A 23,673-nucleotide genomic window follows, 5' to 3' on the forward strand; every position below is an offset into this window, starting at 1 on the left:
ACTTTCCCGCAGGAAACTTAAACCCAATTGTCAATCTCCTTTTGGGAGGAGGAATCAGGCAGATCTCAGAGGTTCCCTACTGTGATGTGTGGATCATCAGGCTTCCCATGGCCTAGAAATTCCATGGAGGTTGGTCCTAGCGTTGCTGAAGAGTTCTACCCAATCAATGGAAGACACTCCAAGCCCAAACTCTGGGTTTCAGCCCCTGTGGGAGGCCCTGGTCAAGTGACAGAATCTCCCTGGACCACACATAACCTGTACAGGGAATGGAGAGGGCCAAGCTGTGGGTTTGTTTTCACTGTTAAATTCATCTCTGTTCAGGTATCAACACCCAGTCTGGTTGCTCCCTCCAGTAGCCAGTTCACAGTACCCAGCCCTCTGCAGGGCCCCCAGGAACTAGCTGCAGGGAAAGAGAGGTCCCTCTTAAAGCCTCTTCTGGAAGCCCAGGAAGCCCAGAAAGTGGTAGGCAGGAAGGCCTGGATGTGGGTGAGCACATCTCCCTTATTTCTTCAAGCCTGAGGTGCCTTGCTGGAGTGCAGGGATAGCCTTCCTCAGGCCTGGGCTAAGAGGAGGCATCATTAATAATGCAAGGCAACCAAGGAGCCCAAGAGGAGTAAAGGACATTTATTTCACATTCACACAGCTGTACATTTTCTATAAATAATGTGGAGCTGAAATATTTACAATCATCTCTTGCACACCCCCAGGCCATGTCTCCCTTCTGATACCCAGTGCTGGGAGATATGCCTACTGCCTGTAGACACAGGTGTATATACTGAACTTGGCTGCTTCCCACCCCTCCCTGATTTTTGAGCAGAGCAGCCAGTAGTTCCCAGGACTCTACTAGCCCCAACCACTCTGTCCTCTCATGCTGAAAGCATGGCAGGCCACAGGGAATGGCTGCTTTGCTGCAGGGATGGAGGCCACAGCAGCAAAGCAGGAGCTGCCAGCCGGGAATGGATAAGGAAGTAGGGAGCTGCCACTCACTCCAGCTTCCCCTGATTCTTCCCTTCCTTTTACTGCCTGCCCCTCTTCTGGGAGGCAGGCCCCAAGTTCCCCTCACTCCCCACAGAGTAGAATTCTCCAGCTGTCCAGTAGTACTGGATCACAGAGGATGGAGAGCCAGATTCCTGCACTGGAAGGTTATAATGCCAAGACAAGGAACCACAACACAGATATCTCAAGGACACACAGTAGTGGGCTCACACTGGCACACACACACACACACACATACAGTAGTGGGCTCACACTGGCACACGCACTTGAGCCCTGAGGGGAAGGTAGTTTGGTCTTCTGGGAGTGGAGAAGGAGAAGGTAGAAGGGTCTAGCTTAGCCTTGCAACAGACATGTTCAAAGACACACTCAGAGATGTGTAACTGGGAACCAACTTAGCCACGGTGAGGGGCTTGCAGAGAACACACATGCATCATCCACTCCTGAGTCACAGCAGCTTTGTGCACTTGGGAATAGCAAGAGGCAAGAGGTGTCCCCTGGGCTGGGGAAGCTGCTTAACCTTTCTCCCTTCATCAGCTAGAGACAGGCCGAGGTGGGGTTCTGAGGTCTTCCTCACTACTGCGAACCGCAGCCACATATGAGAAGAGACACAACACAGAGTAGCAGATCTCATGGGCCTGGGGAGGGGGTGGGGGAGAAAACCAGACAGATCAGCAAGACTAAAATCCCTACATCATCACATGTGGAGGGTCTGCCAAGCGAGCACCTCCTGTCCTAACACTGGGCATGGGCCTCTGGGCTAAATGTGAGTCCCACACAAGGTCCCAGAAGCTGTCCCAGAGGGAGAGGGGATTAATGTGTGTGCGTCTGTCTCCCAGGCTGAAGCTATGTTTTGGTTTCAGTTGGATCTCTGGCATCTAGACCAAGTCTCCTCACACCCCTGTGTACTCAGAGGGCCCTCCCTTCCACCTGCCTGAAGTACCCAGGGAGCCCTGTGCAGACTTTGGCATACTCAGGGTTGGGTGGCATACTCACCATTGGTGTCTTGTACTTGTGGCTCACCACTTCTTTAATTTCAGGAACTAAAACCGGACGGGCAAGAGACAAAACAGAAAGTTCAAAACTAAAAGCAATAGTGCCATGCTCCCCCAGGCGGCAGCGCCTGGTACCAGGGTCCCCTTCCCCTCTGTGGCCTCTCACAGTGGCTGTAGCAGCTTAGGCTACGACAGGGCAGAGGCCACCAAGGCTCTGTCCAGACTCCTCCATGAAACCTCTGAAGTCTGTCATGGCTTTTTACTTGATGGCTGTGGTTCTATCCACTTTGACAGCCCCAGGATGGAAGAGGGCTGGCCTTTTACCAGCCTGGTCTCAGCTATTCACCAGGGTCCCTAAGGCGTTCCAGTACAGAATTCCCAGATTTTAGCTGGGAAAAGAGTGTTGTTTCTAGCCTATGCCCAATCTTGCTGACACACCTGTGAACTAATCCCAGTCACCAGCCAGGTAGTGTTAACACGGTTCCCTTTATACTCAGCCCCATACACAGAGGGTCCTGAGGCTGGATGAAAAAGTAACATAACACTAAACCCATCAGACTTGAAGTGTCCTCCCTGAGTAGCAGGAGAAGCCCAGGGGGCCTGCCTGTGTGAGGGAGAGCGTCAGAGGGCTCTGGAGCAGACACACCGAGCAGAAGACAGGCGAGTACAGCACCCAGGGAGGGAGGTGACGGGGAGCATCAGGCAGAGTATACACACATGTCCACAGCCCAGAGTGCACGATTAGAGTCACCCCGCCCCAGCCATGCAGGGGTTCTGCTTGGCCAGAGTAAGGAGTAGGGCCCCCAGGATCAGCCACTGACATGGCTCCTTGAGACTGGGAGCAAAGGGTCATGGCATCCCCCTGGGGGCCAGAAAAGGCAGGATGAAAACCGGCCATACCTTCTTCTGACCCTGGGAGGTAGAATTCAGGGGAACCCAGCATTAGCAGGGAATAAACTCATCAAAGGTAGAGCAAGAAGCCCCAGGTCATTCTCCTGAGTTGGAAGATTCCCTCAAATATCTCTCTGGCAGAAGAGAAGGGAGCACACAGGGGAGAAAACTCAAAACCAATGAGCCAGCAGGAAGGCGGAGGCAAGAAGTTGGGAAGGAAGAGGGTGGGGAGAGAAAGGAAGAGAAGACTTGGCAATGTGAACAGCTGTTTTGAAGGGAGCCCGCCCTTTGGGAGCCCACCCATTGCAGGGCCCAAGGCAGGGACCTGGGGAGAGGCAGCACGAGCCCAGCCGAGCGAAGGTCACTTTACCTGCTGGAGAACGAAGGTTTTCATAGCAGCGATGAGGGGCACAAAAGAATGAAGCACAAACACAGCAGGAACTCAAAGCCCCAGGGTGAGAACCACTATACCACTCCTTAGTGCTAGCTGGGGGAGGCTGGGTCCTGGCTACAACTGCCCCTTCTGCCTCTGAGGCCTTGAGTGAGAGTATGCCTGCGATGTCCCCTCTCTAACACAGAGGCCAGGTGGAGACCAGAGTGGCGCCAGGGAGGTTGGATGGAGCACTGGATTACTAGAGAGATCATAAGCAGGCCACATGGACATAGCAGAGCTTGGGGGTCACCATCTGTTCTGCCCTAGAATTTTCTGACCACCTGCCAACCATGGGAAGGTGGCACTACTTCACTGAGCCTCTTCAGTACCATCTCTAAACTCATCTAAGGCCACTTGTTCTTCTGCGACCCATTAGCTATCTTTTTCTTCTCCTTCCCTTCTCTCACCTTAGGGCTCCCTTTTCTTCCCTGTCACTCCTGCTCCTCCTGACCTCTAGCAGAGGTTCTTCTCTCTGACCCTAGACCCTCCTCTGGAGCTCCGAGGTTTGAGTTACTGCCATGTGAGTCCAGACCTAAGAGCAAAATAGGGTAATTACCAAATTCCTCCAGGACAAAGACGCCTCGAACTGTATTGCACTTTTTAATGTGATTCAGCTCTATGAAAACCTGCAAGAGAGGGAGGGAGGGTGGGGTAAGGCCCAGAGGCTCTATCCCTGCCCCACAAAGCACATTCTCCCAGCTACAGCCCCACCCACACGCAGAAAACCTGTTTCCCAAAGGGAGGACAGAAGAATCCACACACACACAACTCAAAAGCGCTAAGAAGCAAAGATAGCAGAAAGGGCATAGTACCTTCCGCTCCTGGCCGGAGGAGAAAGCATGGGAGAGAAATGAAGGCGTTAGTTTTAACGGTCAAACCCAACCCAAAGGCCCCTCTGCTGGCCTGGGCTACCTGCCATACCCTCTGCCTAGGGCAGCACTCATAGAGGACACTGTGCCCAGGAGTCCCCCTACTCAGCCCCTCAGGTCTCTACCCTTCCATGCATCCTCCTCCGGCGCAGAGGGCTGGCACAGGTGCAAAGCTCCCCTCAGACTGTCCTTGGGTGGGGGTGTTGGTATCCTCCTTGAAACGGGATCCAGTATCTCCCAAGAAGTATGTGGTGATAATAATAACCACATGCTGAGCACCGACTTGGGAGTTTTACAAAACCTGCTTCTTTCTAATCCTTACACCTAGGTGGCACAGTGCATATATATGTATTACCTCCATTTTATATCCCCAGGAAATTGAGGATCAGAAAGTTTATTTGCCCATGAATATTGAAGCTGGGGTTCAAATCCACGCATGTCCCCACTCCAAAGTCTGTGCTTCTTCCAGTTAGCCTGGACTCCATAACTCCACTAGGAGACTCCAACTGACTACTGAGTGGTAGAAGATGAACCAAAGGCCATTATTTCCTCATCAGACTGTGATGAGGCTCTCTCTTCTAAGGGTCAAGCCTTCAACTATGGACCAGTCTGTACATGCTTTGTAACTGTGAGACAATTAGGTGAGCCCAGAGGGGCAGCACATGGAAGAGGGCAGAGCATCTGGGCATTGTTTAGCAAGATCTCATCTTCAGTAGAGGCCACAGCACTAAAAAGTGCTGGTACCTTCTCGGGTCAGTTAAGTACTTTGGCAAACCCCTCTTTGGGCTGGCCCTAATTTATTTGGGGGCTTGCTGCTACCTAAGCCTTAGATTGAAAATAGACTAAGGGGCTGCCAGGAAGCCTGGGCAGCTGTTTCCTGTTAACACCAAAGCTGCTCAACTAGTCTGAAAGAAAGAGAACTAAAATGGCAAATGGAGGGAGAAAGCCACAGTCATAGTCAAATGTCCACCTCCCCTGAGCTGTCTGCTGCCTGGCCAGGGGTTGTGGGGCTCCACACATTCGCATCTGGCTCAGAGCCTCAGGGAGAGGAACCAGTACATTGGGGAAGGGGAAGGGAAGGCACTTGTGTGAAGAGTCAAGCTGTGAACGGACCTGGGAAGATGCGTTGGCCTCAGAAAGGAATTAGCTTAAGGGATGTCCACTGAGAGAAAAAGTAACACTGTGTTAAAAGACCAAGAGAAAAAAAAAGTCAGCTCCTATGATGGAATCACAATGAGGGAAAGATGTATCCAGAAGTTCTACCCACTCAAAAGAAGGGGAATCAGGCCTGTAGATCAGGGGACAGAGTAGGAATACTCAAAGGAAGTAAAAGAACAGGAAAAAGAATCAGCAGGAGAAAAAGGCAAATAAACATACACACTCCAGAGAGGACAGATACAAGCTACTTACACACGTGTACATGCACACGCGTACATACACACACACACAAGCTTCAAGTGCACCAGAAATATACAAGGAGACCAGCGAGTCTAGACTCTCAAAGCAAAACCACTGAGCAAAAGCACACCCTGGGAATAAAGGGAGGCAGAGACACTGCGAAGAAGGGCCAAGTGAGACGCTCCCACTCACACTGTGTGGAGTTTAACAAATAGGGCGGCATGGCTGCCAAGTCTCACTCTCTTTCCCAGTCTCCCCATAGGCACCCTGTTGTATCTTCATGGCACCTGGTGGTCACCAACATCACTGTACCCTCCCCTGTGATTTTCCTGAGTCCAGCTGCTCCAGTTCTCCCTCTAGCTCCACAGGCCCTCTCTCATGTTTGTGGGAAAGCACCGGGGGCCTGGGCACTGATCTTTATTACAGATGGAACACTTGCGCTGCTGCTTGCACCTACCTGGTTGTGCATAAACTTGAGGTTGATCCCTTCCAGAGTGACCTGCAGCAAGCCACCCTCCCCAGTCTTCATGTCCTGCACAGGGAACTCGCCACCCAGTTCAGGTCCTGTGGTAAGGGAAGAGGTTATCAGCTAACTGATGAGGTGAGAGGCCCCACAACCTGGCATTTTTGTCAGGCTTCTGACATGCAGGAGGACTGGCGAACACAGAAGCACACTCTCTCAGGTGAACCCTTCTCTTCTCACCGGGTTTGATGCTTTGCTGTCGAGCAGCAGCACGCTCCATGCTGTCTTTCACACAGTAGTACAGCTCCCGACACTGTGGCACAGGGAGAGACAGCTGTCTTGTCATGTAAGCCAGCCAGGGACCCCCAAACCTCTGCTCTGTAATGGCCACTGAAGGCTTGGGCTGATGCAGGGACCTCAGAGATAGCTTGAGGTATCCCACACAATAGCTGGAGACAAAAGCATGCCTCCACACATAGATTTGGGAATCTGAACCTCCCAGTGAGGAACTCAATGCTTGGCCCTCAACACCTACCCCTCCCTTAGTTCAAACAGAGATCCTGGGTACCTTTTTAGTATAGAACTTGTTGAGCTGGGTCTCAGAGCCGTTTCTACGCCATAAGCACAACACCTTGGTCTTGGGACAGTAGGTCATGTTGATGAGCTTCTCGTACCACCAGCGCTCATACACTGTCCCGATGTTACTGCGCAACACTACACAGTCATCACACACCTAGAGAGTGCACAGAGCAGTTCAAGGCTTTGTCTCCAAGAGCCTGGTAGAGACCACACTGTACTGCTCCCCAGAGGGAAAGGATGGGACAGCTGGTCCTGGGAGCATCACATGACCCAGTTTTCTGCCAGGTACTTATGGTGTCTCCCTAGGTGAAGACACAAACACAGACTACTGGACATACTGTTTGCTACAAGGATCATAGAAAGAAACACAGTTACTGAAAAGGAAGCTGTGTGTGAGGAAGGAGGCTGATTTCTCAAATCAGTGTTTATTACGTCATATGTTCCGAAGACATTTTTTTCTTTTTTTCAACATATTTATTAAATCATAACTGTACATTAATGCATTTATGGTGTACAATGTGATGATTTTATATACAATTTGGAATGCTTACATCAAACTGGTTAACATAGCCTTCACCTCACTTACTTATCATGTTAAGACATTTATACTCGGCTTGGAGCCTGTAGCACCGTGGTTACGATGCCAGCCACATACAAGCTGGCAGGTTCGAAACCAGCCTGGGCCAGCTGAAGCAACAATGACAACTGCAACAAAAAATAGCTGGAGATTGTGGCGGGTGCCTATGGTCCCAGCTACTTGGGAGGCTGAGGCAAGAGAATTACTTAAGCCCAAGAGTTTGAGGTTGTTGTGAGCTGTGATGCTACAGCACTCTACTGAGGGCAACATAGTGAGACCCTGTCTCAAAAAAAAACAAAACAAAAGACATTTATACTCTACTCTTAATAGATCTGACATGTACCTGTGCAATATGCACCATAGCACGTGTTCCAAAGACTTAAAGTACTCAGAGTATATCTCATGCCTCCTTCTTACAATCTTAGGAATCATTGCTTTTTTTTTTGCAGTTTCTGGCCGGGGCTGGGTTTGAACCCACCACCTCCGGCAAATGGGGCTGGCGCCCTACTCCTTTGAGCCACAGGTGCCATCCCTAGGAATCATTGCTTTTGATAGCCACAAAGATAGGAGATGATGGCAGACTTAACCAGGGAGAAAAAAATGGAGCCAATGCATTTTCTAATCCTGGCTGTGGCCTTTTTAAAAATACTTTTTAAAATTATACAAGTGACACATGAACAGTGCTTACTGCATCAGAATTATATAATACAGAGTAATGTAAATAAAAAAAAAAATCGAAGTCTTTTTCACACCCTCTTCTTTTTCAATATTATCCAGGAGAACTTACCAATTCTTACGGCTTCAATTATTAAGGGAGACATTAAAGCACAATGGTTAAGGGCACAGGTCTAAGACCAGATGGCTTTAGATTCCAGCCCTACAATTGCTTAGGTGTGTCACCTTGAGCATGTTCATTTGTGCCTACATTTACTCATGTGTAAGATGGGGAAGACTTTGTTGAGTTAGTGTGAAGACTAAGTTAATGTGGATAAAATGCTTTATGTGCATTAAAAGCCAGGGGTACCCTAGTTAGCTGCTGAAATAATATAAGAAATATAATTTTATTATTATCAAGTTTATCGTTTTTAAATCTTTCTCCACATCAGACCTCTCTTCCTAAGCTCCTGAACCTCTCTTTATCTGGAGGTCTCACATGTAGCACCTCAAACTCCTCATACCCAAACCTGCTCGACATCTCCCATGTGGATCCTCCTTCTAAGTCTACTATGTGAATGACCGGCACCACCACCCACCCAGCTGCCTAAGCTGAAGCTGCTGGTAGAGGTATAAACTGGTAGTCCTTGGGATGGCAATTTGGCAGAATCTATCAAAATTTCAAATCTATATAAGCTTGATCTGGAAATTGCACATCTAAGAATAAATCCTATAGAAATTCTCACGTGAGTGTGCAAAGATGTATGTTCAATTTCTGCATGTCAAGGATAGTTTCGGTGAAGCAATGTTTTAAAAAATAGTGGGAGGCATTAGTTAAATAAATCATGGCACATCCATATGATACCTAATGGCAAAGCATCCACTAACAAAGAGACAGATTGATATAAAATGTAGACATTGAAGGATGTCCCTGATAATATTGAGAAAAACAATGAAAATTATGTGCATAAACACTATTTGTAATTTGACTCACTTTTATAAATGCCAAAACAAAACGCCACATAAATTAAACTTATACAAATACACATTTTCAAAAATTTTGAAAGGATCTATACTAAACTTTTTTTTTTTTTTTTGTAGAGACAGAGTCTCACTTTATTGCCCTCGGTAGAGTGCCGTGGCGTCACACAGCTCACAGCAACCTCCAACTCCTGGGCTTAGGCGATTCTCCTGCCTCAGCCTCCCGAGTAGCTGGGACTACAGGCTCCCGCCACAACGCCCAGCTATTTTTTTGTTGCAGTTTGGCCAGGGCTGGGTTTGAAACCACCACCCTCAGCATATGGGGCCCGCGCCCTGCTCACTGAGCCACAGGCGCCGCCCCTAAACTTTTAATAATGGTTACCTCTAGGACAAAGGAAGCATTTTTTTATACAGGAGCTGTACCTAGTCCCTATAATTACTTGGAAGGGACCCATTTCAAACTAAAAACATGGAAATGAAGAATACATGGCCAATTTTCTTGACAATCCTAGCGTAAGGAAGGCTTTGTCTAACTGTGACTCAAAGTCCAAAAACCATAAAAGAAACAATTGATCGATTACATAGACATAAAAAATTTCTGCATGTCAAAAAATACCATAGACTGAATGGGTAGACTGAAAAAAAAAAATACCATAGGCAAAATCAGAAGAGAAATGAGGAACTTTCCAGTGGGCACACCTAAATCCACTATATTACTAGGGGTGGAATGGCCATAATAGGCAATAGGAAGCATACAGCACCACTGTGAAGTCTTGCTAAAAGAGTGAATCTGAAACTGATCAAACTTCCAGATTGAACTACTAGATTGTTTGTTTATTTATGTATGTATGCACTTATTTTTATTTACAGATAGGGTCTTGCTTTGTTGCCCAGGCTGGAGTGTAGCGACACAGTTATAGCTTACTGTAGCCTTGAATGCCTAGGCTCAAGTGATTCTTTCACCTCAACTTCCTAAAATTCTGGGATCACAGGCATAAACCACTGCATCGAGCCTGAACTATTAGTTTAAAAGAAATACAAATAATAGAGAAACCCATTACTGATACCAAAGAGATGAAATCAGCAAAAACCCTAGAATGTGGGATATGCCACAGGGCAAAAGATCCAATGTCTTCAACAAAATAAACAACAAAAGGTAGGGAGGATACATTAAGACACATGTAAGAGTCATGTCCACCAAAATTATAAATACATTGTTCTTTTGACCCAGCAATCAGACTTCTGGGAATTTTTGGACAAATGTATGAATATGAAATGTATGTATGAAATTAAGCAGGGACAGCAAAAAAATTGCTGATGCTGGGGCATCGCCTGTTCAGTAGGTAGAGCGCCGGACCCATATACCAAGGGTGGTGGGTTCAAACCCGGCCGCGGCCAAATTGCAACAACAACAACAAAAATAGCTGGGTGCTGTGGTGGGCACCTGTAGTCCCAGCCACTCAGGGAGGCTGAGGCAAGAGAATCGCCTAGGCCCAGGAGTTGGAGGTCACTGTGAACTGTGATGCCATCGTACTCTAGCAAGGGCGATAAAGCGAGACTGTCTCTACTAAAAAAAAAAAAAAAATTGCTGTTGCTAATAGTGCTATAATAAATGATGCTGTGCCTGCTTAACCCAAGGATCTATATGTACTGATTGGCTAAACCATTGGCATAGTCACATAGTGGAATACATATGTGATTCACATAGTCATGGAAAGAATGAGAAAACTCTTTTTGTACTGATATGGAAGATCATCTAGATAATGTTTAATGAAAAAACCAAGAAACAATAGATATAATGTGCTACCTTTCTGTAAAAAAGGAGAAAAATAAAAATTTATGTTCATATTTTGCTTGCATAAAAATTCATTGGAAGACACAAAAGAAACCAATAAAGTGGTTACTTAGAGGATGAAGAGATGAAGTGAGTGGGAAATTAGATGTAAAGAGACGAGAATGAGTGCAAGACCTCCCAATGTATACTATTTTGTATTGTTCTGATTTACGGACAATGTGACACTATCATCTATTCAACATATATATAAAGGTAATGGGGATATTATATACTATATAAATTTAATTATTTGCCTAACAACTTGATAATTTAATGATAAATGCATCATGAAGATGAATGAGATAAATGGGAAAAATATTCTAGCATTGGATCTAGGAGTTCCTAACTTTCAAATATCCCTTTGAGTCCCCAATAAGAACTAGTACTTACCTCCATGAAAAAGAGATCCCCATTTGTGTCTGTCCCCGCATGTACTACGAACGTCTGCTTCTTCATGTGTCGGCTGCCACTGGACCGGATAGAGAGATCACGTCCATTCTGATGAAAGAGATTTTTAAGGACATTCAACATATTTCTTATAGTGGTCTCTGGGCCAAGAATCCTTTGTTCAGCAAGTAAATTCATACCAGCTTCCTTAGCCCAGATTCATCTGCTTGCCAGTGGCCACCAAGGAAGTGGTCTTAGACTTTTGGGTCTCAGGACCCCTATACCTCTTAAAAATTATTGAAGATCCTGGATGGGCGCAGTGGTTCATTCCTGTAATCCTAGCACTCTGGGAGGGAGAGGTGGGTGAATTGCCTGAGCCAAAGCAAGACCTTGTCTCTAAAAATAGCTGGGCATTGTAGTGGGCGCTTGCAGTCCCAGCTACTTGGAAGGGTGAGGCAAGAGTACAGCTTAAGCCCAAGAGTTTGAGGTTGCTGTGAGCTGTGATGCCACAGCACTCTATTGAAGGTGACAAAGTGAGACTCTGTCTCAAAAAAAAAAAAAACTGACGATTCCAAAGACCTTTTATGTGAATTATACTTATAGATATTTATAATACTAGAAATTAAAATTGAGAAATTTCTTACATGTTTAATTCATTTGTAAATCACTAGTAATTCTTAATAACCCATTACATGTAAATGAAATAACATTTTAATAGGGCGGTGCCTGTGGCTCAGTGAGTAGGGTGCCTGCCCCATATTCAAACCCAGTTCAAACCCAGCCCGGGCCAAACTGCAACAAAAAAATAGCCGGGCGTTGTGGCGGGCGCCTGTAGTCCCAACTGCTCGGGAGGCTGAGGCAAGAGAATCGCATAAGCCCAAGAGTTAGAGGTTGCTGTGAGCCGTGTGATGCCACAGCACTCTACCCGAGGGCGGTACAGTGAGACTCTGTCTCTACAAAAAGAAAAAAAAAAAGAAATAACATTTTAATAACTATATTTTCTTTTTATTATTATTATTGTTATTTTTTGAAACAGGAGTCTCAAGCTGTTGCCCTGGGTAGAGTGCCGTGGCAGTATAGCTCATAACGACCTCCAACTCTTGGGCTTAAGTGATCTTCTTGCCTGTTTCTCTATTTTTAGTAGAGATGGGGTCTTGCTTTTTGCTCAGGCTGGTCTCAAAGTGGTGAGCTCAAGCTATCCACCTGCCTCGGCCTCCCAGAGTGCTAGGATTATAGGCGTGAGCCACCATGCCTGGCAAACTATATTTTCCAAAACAAAAACAATTAAAAGAGTGGTACTGTTTTACATTTTTGCAAATCTCTTTAATGTTCAGCTTAATAGCAAATAGCTGCATTCACATATCTTCTTCTGCAATCAGTTGTAATAAGTTGCTTTGGTTGAGTGCATGAAGAAAACCTGACTTCATAGATAATGCATTTGGAAAAGGGAGGAGGCCTTTTCAAATAAATTTGTCTATTCTTCTTTGACACTCTGCCAGAATTTGAGAAGTAGCAGTTTCTTAAAGTTAGTTGTGATGTAAAATCTGAAAACATTAATAAACTTTTTTTTTTTTTTTGAGTCTCACTTGGTTGTCCAGGCTAGAGTGCTATGGCATTAGCCTAGCTCACAGCAACCTCAAACTCCTGAGTTCAAGTGATCCTCCTCAGTCTGCCAAGTGGCTGTGACTACAGGTGCCAGGCCACAACACCCAGATAATTTTTCTATTTTTAGTAGCAAAAGAGTCTCATTCTTGCTCAGGCTAGTCTTGAACTCCTGAGCTCAAGGAAACCTCCCACCTGGGCCTCCCAGAGTGCTAGATTACAAGTATGAGCCATCACACCCAGTCTTGATGAACATTTTATACTGTTACGTTAGACATCTATTTATCTGACGTACATTTTGAGTGAATCTTTTATCCACACTTGAATTTGAAACATCACACATTAGTATTTGGAAAATACTGGTTCACTGAGTTATGTAGCTCTTCTAAATGTTGCTGTATTTCATTACACAGTATTTTATAAATCACGTTTGTTAATATCATTACGAAGCTCATTAGAAAAGTCTTAAAATATTAGGAAGCTTCAAGCTTAGAAATCTCCCAAAATGTTCATTTTCACTTAAAAGTTGAATCTTGTCATTGGTAACAAATATTGCCAATTGTTTTCCTCGATAGTTTGAGCTCATGAGTTCGAGACCAGCCTGAGCAAAAAGCAAGATCCCCATCTCTACTAAACAACAGGCCAACGATAGTATTTTAGAGAAAAATCTGCCAGTTACCCAACTATGAATAACCATAGGTTTTTGGTCATTCTTTCAAGTAAAAATGATGTTCCACAAACAAAGCTACTAGCTCACCTTGCAACTCAAACTGCCATAAATTGTTCTTCCTCAAAACAACCATCATACTTGGGTTTGCAGGAGAAATGGTTATGTATACTTCCCATTTTGTCACATAGAATATTAAAAAGATTTATAACCAATGTCTGAAATTTAATAAAACTAATGGTTTTCACTGCTTCAAGAATATGCCTAAATAATACTGGGAGATTTTTGGTTTTATTTTATTTTATTTTTTGCAGTTTTTGGCTGGGGCCATATACCTTTGGTATATGGGGCTGGCACCCTACTCCTTTGAGCCACAGGCACCACCAGGATCCCACTCTGTTTTCCAGGTTGGAATGCAGTAGCCATGATCATAGCTCACTGCAGACTCAAACTTCTGGGCTCAAGCAATCTTCCCAATTCAGCTTCCTGAGTAGGTGGAACTACAGGCACAAGGCACTCTGCATGGTTAATTTTTAAATTTTTTGCCCAAGCAATCCTCTCAAAGTTCAGAGATTACAGGCATGAGCCACTATCCCTGGCCTGGCTTTTTAAAAAACCTGCATAAAGGCGGCGCCTGTGGCTCAGTCGGTGAGGCGCCGGCCCCATATACCGAGGGTGGCGGGTTCAAACCCAGCCCCGGCCAAACTGCAAAAAAAAAATAGCCGGGCGTTGTGGCGGGCGCCTGTAGTCCCAGCTACTCGGGAGGCTGAGGCAAGAGAATCGCTTAAGCCCAGGAGTTGGAGGTTGCTGTGAGCTGTGTGATGCCATGGCACTCTACCGAAGGCCATAAAGTGAGACTCTGTCTCTACAAAAAAAAAAAAAAAAAAAACCTGCATAAAGATAGACCAGCTCAGTGGCTCACGCCTATAATCCTAGCACTCTGGGAGGCTAAGGCGGGTGAATTGCTTGAGCTCAGAAGTTTGAGACTAGCCTGAGCAAGAGTGGAGACCCTATCTCTAAAAATAGCTGGGCATTGTGGTGGTTGCCTGTAGTCCCAGATACTTGGGACGCTGAAGCAAGAAGATTGCTTGAGCCCAAAAGTTTGAGGTTGCTGAGAGCTATGACGCCGCGGCACTTTGGCACTTTACTGAAGGTGACAAAGTGAGACCCTGTCTTAAGAAAAAAAACTGCGGGCGGCGCCTGTGGCTCAGTGAGTAGGGCACCGGCCCCATATGCCGAGGGTGGCGGGTTCAAACCCAGCCCTGGCCAAACTGCAACAACAACAAAAAAAATAGCCGGGCGTTGTGGCGGGCGCCTGTAGTCCCAGCTGCTCGGGAGGCTGAGGCAAGAGAATCGTGTAAGCCCAAGAGTTAGAGGTTGCTGTGAGCCGTGTGACGCCACGGTACTCTACCCGAGGGCAGTACAGTGAGACTCTGTCTCTACAAAAAAAAAAAAAAAAAGAAAAAAAACTGCACAAAGGTGAGGAGTAACAATACAATGGCTGCTAGCACCGTTTGGGGGTCACTGCCTTCATTTGTGGCTCCAGCAGTTATACCCACCTCTGCTTTTGCACCATCAGTGCAAATGTCAACACAGTGATAAAGGCAAGTAACGTTTGAATATTGTAATGAAAATAGTTTTCACCTTGCAGATTCTCAGAAGTCCAGACTACACACATCAAAACTGTTGCATGTAAGGTGGTTTTGGTATAGAGAATCCCAACATAGAAAGGCTGAAGCCTTATCTAGAATCAAAAATTACTGCCCCATTTTCACAAAAGTAGGGATTAACTGCACTGCACAGTGACAGAAGCCAAGACATGACCTGTGGAAAAGCCTCTGCATTTGGCCAGAAGGCCCAGGCCAAGGAGGCTGACAAGTGTAGTAGAAGAGGAAGCTAAAGGAGGGCCCAGATATGCTTACCAGGTTCACCAGCTGATCAAGCACCTCATTGATTTGCTGGCTGTAAACAAGCCCAATATGGGACTTTCCCATTAGCCGCCTCACCTTCTTACGGATGTCATTCTTATTTACCTGAAAAGCCAAAACAATAATTTTAATAAGATATCTGTTCTTCTCTTGATGGAAGTAGACAGAAGAGAAAATGTACAAAGTAGGTTTCCCACTATCTGAAAGAAATGGAGTTCTAAAAGACCACATCACTGAATATGAGAGAAAACTTTCAACTGTGTATTCTGCCTACTTGCTGGGAAGAAAGGCCCTGGCTCTGCCTCTATCTCCTACTATAGTTCTGGTTCCTCCTTATCCTCAACCAAGACCATAACATTTGCTTCCAAAGGATCTCTAAAAACCCTAGGGTTCCTAAGAATATACTTGGGAAGCAAAGACCTATACAGTGGCAACACTGGGATTCAACTACAGCCATGACACCTTCTGGAGGTTGAGGATCATCATCCTTTCCCAGCCAGGTGATGATTCTTAACCTTCAGAGAAGGTCTTGACTACAACTGAGTCTCAGTATTGCCACTGTACCCAACCAGAGTCAACTGGTACCCTAGAATTCAACAGAGTAGAGTGAACCTCACAATATAAAATGAAGCAAATCAAGAGGGGCTGTAGGGTATTCTTTCCTTTGATCAACTGATCTCTTCACATTTACAGAGGCTGGGGAGAATGGGAGGAGGAAAATCTAAGGACTCCTCCTCAAAACACCTGCTCCCACCTATAATCCTAGGACCCTGGGAGGCTGAGATGAGCAGACTGCTTAAGCTTAGGAGTTCAAGACCATCCTGAGCAAGAAGGAGACCCCATCTTTACTAAAAATAGAAAAACTGAGGCAAGAGGATCTCTCTCTCTTTTTTTTTTTTTTGCATAGACAGAGTCTCACTTTATTGTTCTCGGTAGAGTGCCGTGGCATCACACTGATTACAGCAACCTCCAACTCCTGGGCTTAGGTGATTCTCTTGCCTCACCCTCCCATGTAGCTGGGACTACAGGCGCCCACCACAACACCTGGGTATTTTGTTGTTGTTGTTATAGTTCAGCCGGGGCCAGGTTTGAACCCACTACCCTCGGTATATGGGGCCGGCGCCCTACTCACTGAGCCACAGGTGCCACTACAAGAGTATCTCTTAAACCCAGGAGTTTGAGGTTGCTACACGCTACAATGAAGCCATGGCATTCTACCCATGGTAACAGAGTTAAGTCTCTGTCTAAAGGGTGGCGCGTGTAGCTCAAGCGGCTAGGGCACCAGTCACATACACCAGAGCTGGCAGGTTTGAATCCAGCCTGGGCCTGCCAAACAATGACAACTACAACCAAAATAACTGGGCATTGTGGCAGGCGCCTGTAGTCCCAGCTACTGGGGAGGCTGAGGCAAGAGAATCGCTTAAGCCCAGGAGTTACAGGTTGTTGTGAGCTATGATGCCACAGCACTCTACGCAGGATGATAACTTGATGATCTGTCTTAAAAAAAAAACTCTGTCTAAAAAAAAAATCTGCTTCCTTCTACCCATGACCCCAAACTTATGTTTCCCTTTGAGAGCACTTTTTCCACACTCATTAAAACAAAGTACAACCAAATCAAGCTACAACCTACCATTACTTTATTAATGGGTAGCTCTTTTTATAGCTATAGAGATTCTGTGCTAAAAAATGAATTCTGAGCATCCTAAAGTTTTAGAACCTACTACTGTAAATACTTTTAACTCATTGTCTTCGGTGGGGAGTTCTACTGACATCCCCAAACTACTCAGCCTATATAAAATTCAAAATAAACAGACAGTACGGAATAATTAGTTACCTTTATACTTTATAACATTCCTTAGCAAAATAGCCTGGCAGCTTGAGATAAATAGATCATGTGTAAGCTAGCAGAGAGGCCTCAGAATTTCAGTCAGCAAGAGAGCCCTAGAGTAAGATGTTTTGACAGTTTCCCAGTTGTACCAGAATTTAGGCAATAGGAACAAGTATTGCCCTTTGAGAATCAGCAGTAAGTAGCTAGAGAACAAAACTGACATTACCTTCATCAGCAGCATGTACGAGATGAGGTTGTGCAAAAGTGTGGCCAGCAAGCGATCTTCATCATCTTCTAGGCGCTTCCGATCATGTTCTCCCAGAGATAGATATCTAAGTAAAAAACCAGGTACAAGTGAGCCCTCAGGTGGGAGACCATAGAACTAACTGGCAGGAGGTTAAATTTGCATATTCTCAAGAGTTTCCAAAGCCCCATACCTGTCAATCATTTCCTGGGGACCCTGGTCCATACCCATCCCTTCTCTCTCCAACATCACGGCATCTAAGAATGCATCTTCCCAGAACTGCATTTGGTCCCACAAAGTAGAACGCTCTTTGCCTGTGTAGAATCAAGGTTTTTTTAAGAAGATTATTTAACATTTAAAGAATTGGCTGCCAAACGAAAATGAAGAGTACACTCCAGATAAAAGGGAGTTATTGCATATTCCAGGGCAAATAAAACACAAACTTCTCTACCCCAAATCTAATATTCCTGCCACCAGCCCCAGATGCCTCCAAGTAAGGTCTAGTCCCTCCCAAGAAGAACATCTGAATGCAGCACACAAAGAAATGTGGTTACTTATAGAAAAGGTCTCCATAGCAGCATCCTCTAACTGGTCCCACATCGATCCTTTGTCCCTTCCTGCCATTTTGTGAGCAGGAAGGATCATGGTAGCAAGAAAGAAAAGAAGACAGAAAGACAGAGGCTATTGATTAATACCAAAATCCAATTTCATCTAGTTTTTACCCACTGTTTGCTCCAATCCCAGCAAGACTCCAGAAAGTCACTTGTTACAGATATAAAAATGCTATCTGGTGTCAGCATTGAGATCTGCAAAAAACCAAGTAGCTTGTTTGGTGCTACCCTCTATTCTGGCTGAACACAGGCTTCCTATACAGTTCCAGGGGCTTCTCAGTCTGCTTCTCACCTAAGAGTCCCTCGTAGAGATAGACTCTTTGGCTCACATCTTCGGAAGAGCGAATTGGGCTGCCCACCAGCTTCTCCTTTACACTTGGTTTCAAGCTGTGGGATTTACCCTAGAGAGAAGAGGTGGTAGGTCAGCTGCCAGAGGTATCAACAAAGAAAGCAAAGTAAACCAAACATCTCAAGAAGACACTTAGAAAGCAGTCACCATCCATTCATAACATAATCACCAGAAATTTTGCTTCTGCTAGTCTGTTTGGCCTAGGATTTGACCAAGCCAATCTGATACTCCTGCTTTCTGTTCCTGCCTCCCATTTTCTCTTTAAGAAACAAAAATCAATTAAGCTAAATTTCTGTGCAGTAGCATGACACAGAAGAAACACAGGGTTTGAAAGGTTCAGATCCCTCCCTCTAATTAGCTGTATGACCTTGCATAAAACATAGCTTCTGTAAGCCTCATTTTCCTCTTCTGCAAAAATAAGTTTATAATACCCACCTCATAGGACAATGATTAAATTTGAAAACACATACAAAGTACTTAACAGTACCCACTACCTGGCTGCTTAATTGATAAGTGTTAATTTCCTCCTTTCTATAATCTCTGCCCCCGGGAAATATTGCCAAATTTATTTGCTACTTCTATAACATTAGACTTATTTCCTTCCTTCCTTTCTCCCTCCCTCCTTTTTTCTTTCTCTCTCTCTCTTTTTTTTTTTTTTTTTGAGACAGAGTCTCACTCTGCTGCCCAGGCTAGAATGCTGTAGCATCAGCCTAACTCACAGCAACCTCAAACTCCTGGACTCAAGCTATTCTCCTGGCTCAGCCTCCCAATTAGCTGCAACTACCATGATGCTCAGCTAATTTTTCTATTTTCAGTAGAGACAAGATCTTATTCTTGCTTAGGCTGGTCTCAAACTCCTGACCTCAAGGGATCCTCCCACCTTGGCCTTTCAGAATGCTAGGAGCTATGCCCCACCTATACTTTCTATTTATTAAAAAAATACTGTCAGTGGCTCACACCTGTAATCCCAGCACTTGGGAGGCCAAGGTGGGTGGACTGCCTGAGCTCAGGAGTTTGAGACCAGCCTGAGCAAGAGTGAGACCCTCTCTCTAAAAATAGCTGGGGAGCATTTGGCGGGTGCTGGTGAGTGGAGACTGAGTGGCTGAAAGTAATGGACTTTAAGCCAGTGCCTCTAAAAGGAATAGTCACCACACTTATGGCAGGGATTTTGTTTACAGTAGTTCAGAGGCCATTAGGCAGACTATAGACTGTGACAAAAGGTGTGAAGTCTCTTGTTTGTACAGACTGAATTCATCACAAATTTACCAAGTCAAGAATTCCAAATAAAGTGTTTCAGACTTCACCTAAAGATCATGAAAAGTATGGTGGGGATCCACAGAACCCCCATAAACTGTATATTGTTACTAGAATAAAAAGTACAAAAATACTGGGAAAAAGATACAATAAAGATGTCTGGATTATAAAAAGCACATATCCCAGGGTGGCACCTGTGGCTCAAGGAGTAGGGCGCCGGTCCCATATGCCAGAGGTGGTGGGTTCAAACCCAGCCCTGGCCAAAAAGCACAAAAAAAAAAAAAAAAAGCACATATCCCTCAAGTTCGTAAGAATATCCCTTCAGTCGGGCGGCGCCTGTGGCTCAGTCGGTAAGGCGCCGGCCCCACATACCCAGGGTGGCGGGTTCAAACCCAGCCCCGGCCAAACTGCAACCAAAAAATAGCCGGGCGTTGTGGCAGGCGCCTGTAGTCCCAGCTACTGGGGAGGCTGAGGCAAGAGAATCGCTTAAGCCCAGGAGTTGGAGGTTGCTGTGAGCTGTGTGAGGCCACGGCACTCTACCGGGGCCATAAAGTGAGACTCTGTCTCTACAAAAAAAAAAAAAAAAAAAGAATATCCCTTCAGTGAATGCAAAACTGAAACTGGTCAAACATTTGATAAAAATCAAGCCCTTGAAGCTGAAGCTGCCACAAGGACTTCCAACAGAGGCAGACATGTCTAACACATGTCTCAAGAGTAGTTGAGGGCAGTGCCTGTGGCTCAAAGGAGTAGGGTGCCGGCCCCATATACTGGACGTGGCGGGTTCAAACCCGGCCCTGGCCAAAAACTGCGAAAAAAAAAAAAAAATATATATATATATCCAGATATGATGGTGTATGCTTGTAGTCCCAGTTACTCAGGAGGCTGAGGCAGGAAAATCCTTCTCTTGAGCCCAGGAGCTCAAGGCTACCATGAGCTATGACAATAACCCTGTACCCCAGCCTCCATGACAGAGTAGACTCTATCTCTAAAAAACAAAATAGGGGGCCAGATGTGGTGGCTCATGCCTATAATCCTAGCACTCCAAGAGGCCAAAGCAAGCGGATTCCCTCAGCTCACAGATTTGAGACCAATGTGAGCCAGAGTGAGACCTCATCTCTAAAAATAGCCAGACATTGTGGCAGGCGCCTGTAGTTCCAGCTACTTGGGAGGCTGAGGCAAGAGAATCACGTGAGCCCAGTAGTTTGAGGTTGCTGTGAGCTATGATACTACCGCACTCTACTGAGGACAAAAAGTGAGACTCTGTCTCAAAAAACAAAAACAAAAACAATAGGGCCAGGTGCAGTCACTCATGCCTATAATCCTAGCACTCTGGGAGGCCGAGGTGGTTGGATAGCTTGAGTTCATGAGTTTGAGACCAGCCTGAGCCAAGAGTGAGACCCCACCTCAAAAAATAGCTAGGCATTGTGGCGGGTGCCTGTAATCCCAGCTACTCAGGAAGATGAGGCAAGAGAATCGCTTAAGCCTAAGAGTTTGAGGTTGCTGTGAGGTATGATGCCACCGCACTCTACTGAGGGAGACAAAGTGAGACTGTCTCTAAAAAATAAAAAATAAATAATAAAGGGAGAGACAAACTCTTTTTTTAACAAAATTGACATTTATAGAACATTTTATCCAAAAGCTGCAGAATACATGTTCTTTTTGTCAGCACGTGGAACATGCTTGGTCATAAAACAAGTCTTAAGAAAATTTGGAAAAGCAAAATCATATCAAGTATTTTTTTTCTGCAGAATTTTCAAAATAGATTAAAGATTTAAAACTATGAAACTACTACATGAAAACAGAAGAAACACTTTGGGATATTGGTCTGGTAAAAATATGTCAAAAGCACGGGCAACAAAAGCAAAAATAGACAAATGGGATTACATCCAACTAAAAATCTCCAGTATGAACGGAAATAATCAACAGAGCAAAAAGACACCCTGAAAAATGGGAGAAAATATTTGCAAACTATTCATCTGACAAGGGACTAATATCTAGACTATACAAGGAACTCAAAGAACTCAACAGCAAATAAACAAATAATTGACTTTAAAAAATGAGCAAAGGAGCTGAATAGATACCTCAGTCAGGGGTGTCCAACTTGTGGCCCATGGGCTGCATGCTGATTATTCGAGGACTTTTTTGCTTATTTATGGTATCAGCCTGTTGCTCAGAGCTGGTGGCATCATAGCTCACAGCAACGTCAAACTCCTGGGCTCAAATGATCCTCCTGCCTCAGCTTCCCCAGTAGCTGGGACTAATTGTATGCCACAACACTCAGCTAATTTTTTTATTTTTAGTAGAGACAGGGTCTCACTCTTGCTTATGCTGGTCTCGAACTCCTGAGCCCAAGGGATAGTCCAGCCTCGGCCTCCCAGGATGCTAGGATCATAGGTGTGAGTCATTGTGCCTGGCTAGGTTTATTGGTTTTCTTAAGGGAACAGACTACTGCTCTTATGTGTAATCTTTTCCATTTAAATTTTTTCTTAAATTTATCAGCTATTCTTTTTCCCCAAATTCTTCTCAGGTTCTAGGACAAATGCAATAATGTGTAATACTCCTCAGATACTTTTATATGTCTTAATCTTGGTATTTTCCTCATTAAAAATATTAATATTAAGACTGTGTCATGAGCCTTACTTAAGTTTTTGGTTTGCTATAATCCCATTTGTCTTTATTTCCTCCTGCTTAAGGAGAGGAGTCCTCTTTAGTATATGAGCTATTCATTTTGTGAGGGAAATAAAAACTATTAATCTCAAATGACTCTTATAAGCTATATGTAAATGTCACTTCTTCATTAGTGTTTGACATTATTTTTAAAATATTTACTTTGAGTCAACTCTTTCATTACTAAAGGCTTGAGATCTTATGTCTACCCATATAAGTCCCAATAAATTATTGGCACAAAGAAAAAAATACATAAAACAACCTGACTAGACTCAGCAATTAAGGCCCATTAACTTGAATAGCTCTCCTAACTCTCAATCCTAATCCCAATTTTTACTCCGAGAGATCACTAGCTCTATTAGAAACGCATGTTTAGGGTGGTGCCCGTAGCTCAGTGGGTAGGGCGCTGGCCACATACACTGAAGCTGGTGGGTTCATACTGGCCCGGGCTTGCTAAACAATGACAACTGCAACCAAAAAAAAAAAAAAGCCGGGCATTGTGATGGGCACCTGTAGTCCCAGCTTCTTGGCAGGCTGAGGCAAGAGAATAGCTTACGCCCAAGAGTTTGAGGTTGCTGTGAGCTATGACACCACGGCACTCTACCGAGGGCAACATAGTGAGACTGTCTCAAAAAAAAGAAACACATGTACAGAAAGCCCTGGGGGTAGGAATGATCACTAGTGTTAAAGAATTGATTTTTTTTTTTTTAGAGACAGAGTCTCACTTTGTCACCCTCAGTAGAGTGCCATGGCGTCACAGCTCACAGCAACTCCAACTCCTGGGCTTAGGTGATTCTCTTGCCTCAGCCTCCCGAGTAGCTGGGACCACAGGTGCCTGCACAATGCCTGGCTATTTTTTTTGTTGCAGTTTGAACATTATTTTTTTTTTTGAGTTTGAACCTGCCACCCGCAGTATATGGGGCCAGCGCCCTACTCACTGAGCCACAGGCGCTGCCCAATAATTGACTTTTTTTTTAAATTTTATCTTTCATTCTTTCCATAGACCAAAGAGAAGGACCTATAAGCTCCTGTGAAGAACATTCATTCTCATCTCTAATAAAGTGGGAAGTGAATCAGAGTGTTTTAAGAGGCACATACATATATGTATATACTGAAACACAGTGTGTCTAAAGCAAGGACTAAAAAGAATTCATCTCATTCCAGTGGATCATGAGCTTATTGTGTAATTAATCTAGGGAAGTCTTTTCCCTAAGACTTCATTCCCCTGGCCTATTTTTTTTTTTTAAGAGATAGAATCTTACCCTATGGCCCTCGGTAGAGTACTGTGGTCTTACACAGCTCACAGCAACCTCCAACTCTAGTGCTCAGGTGATTCTCCTGCCTCAGCCTCCTGAGCAGCTGGGACTACAGGTGCCCGCCACAACACTCGGCTATTTTTTTGTTGCGATTTGGCCGGGGCTGAGTTTGAACCCGCCAACCCTTGGTATATGGGCCTGGCGCCCTACCCA

The 23,673-nt window shown here is 45.0% G+C and overlaps 1 protein-coding gene across 50 annotated transcripts in view; it reads right to left on the reverse strand.

Moving 5' to 3' along the window:
* Window positions 1-333: 333 nt before the first annotated feature.
* Window positions 334-23,673, reverse strand: part of MADD (MAP kinase activating death domain) — a 54,124-nt gene continuing 30,784 nt past the window's right edge. For 6 of the 50 annotated variants that reach the window (XM_053560314.1, XM_053560316.1, XM_053560311.1 and 3 more), the window contains exons 24-35: window positions 18,227-18,335; window positions 17,878-17,940; window positions 17,517-17,637; window positions 17,306-17,411; window positions 15,246-15,356; window positions 11,058-11,165; window positions 6,611-6,775; window positions 6,283-6,355; window positions 6,037-6,143; window positions 3,869-3,938; window positions 1,990-2,036; window positions 340-1,631 (exon numbers count right to left, since the gene is read on the reverse strand). In XM_053560314.1, the coding sequence (XP_053416289.1) occupies window positions 1,527-1,631; window positions 1,990-2,036; window positions 3,869-3,938; window positions 6,037-6,143; window positions 6,283-6,355; window positions 6,611-6,775; window positions 11,058-11,165; window positions 15,246-15,356; window positions 17,306-17,411; window positions 17,517-17,637; window positions 17,878-17,940; window positions 18,227-18,335 (1,185 nt within the window). In that variant the 3' untranslated portion in view covers window positions 340-1,526. Of the gene's footprint in view, window positions 1,632-1,989; window positions 2,037-3,868; window positions 3,939-6,036; window positions 6,144-6,282; window positions 6,356-6,610; window positions 6,776-11,057; window positions 11,166-15,245; window positions 15,357-17,305; window positions 17,412-17,516; window positions 17,638-17,877; window positions 17,941-18,226; window positions 18,336-23,673 lie in introns of all 50 variants that reach the window. The other 44 variants (XM_053560339.1, XM_053560338.1, XM_053560333.1 and 41 more) reach the window with 17 other exon arrangements.

The sequence above is a fragment of the Nycticebus coucang genome, chromosome 14 (genome assembly GCF_027406575.1).
Source record: "Nycticebus coucang isolate mNycCou1 chromosome 14, mNycCou1.pri, whole genome shotgun sequence".
NCBI lineage: Eukaryota > Metazoa > Chordata > Mammalia > Primates > Lorisidae > Nycticebus > Nycticebus coucang.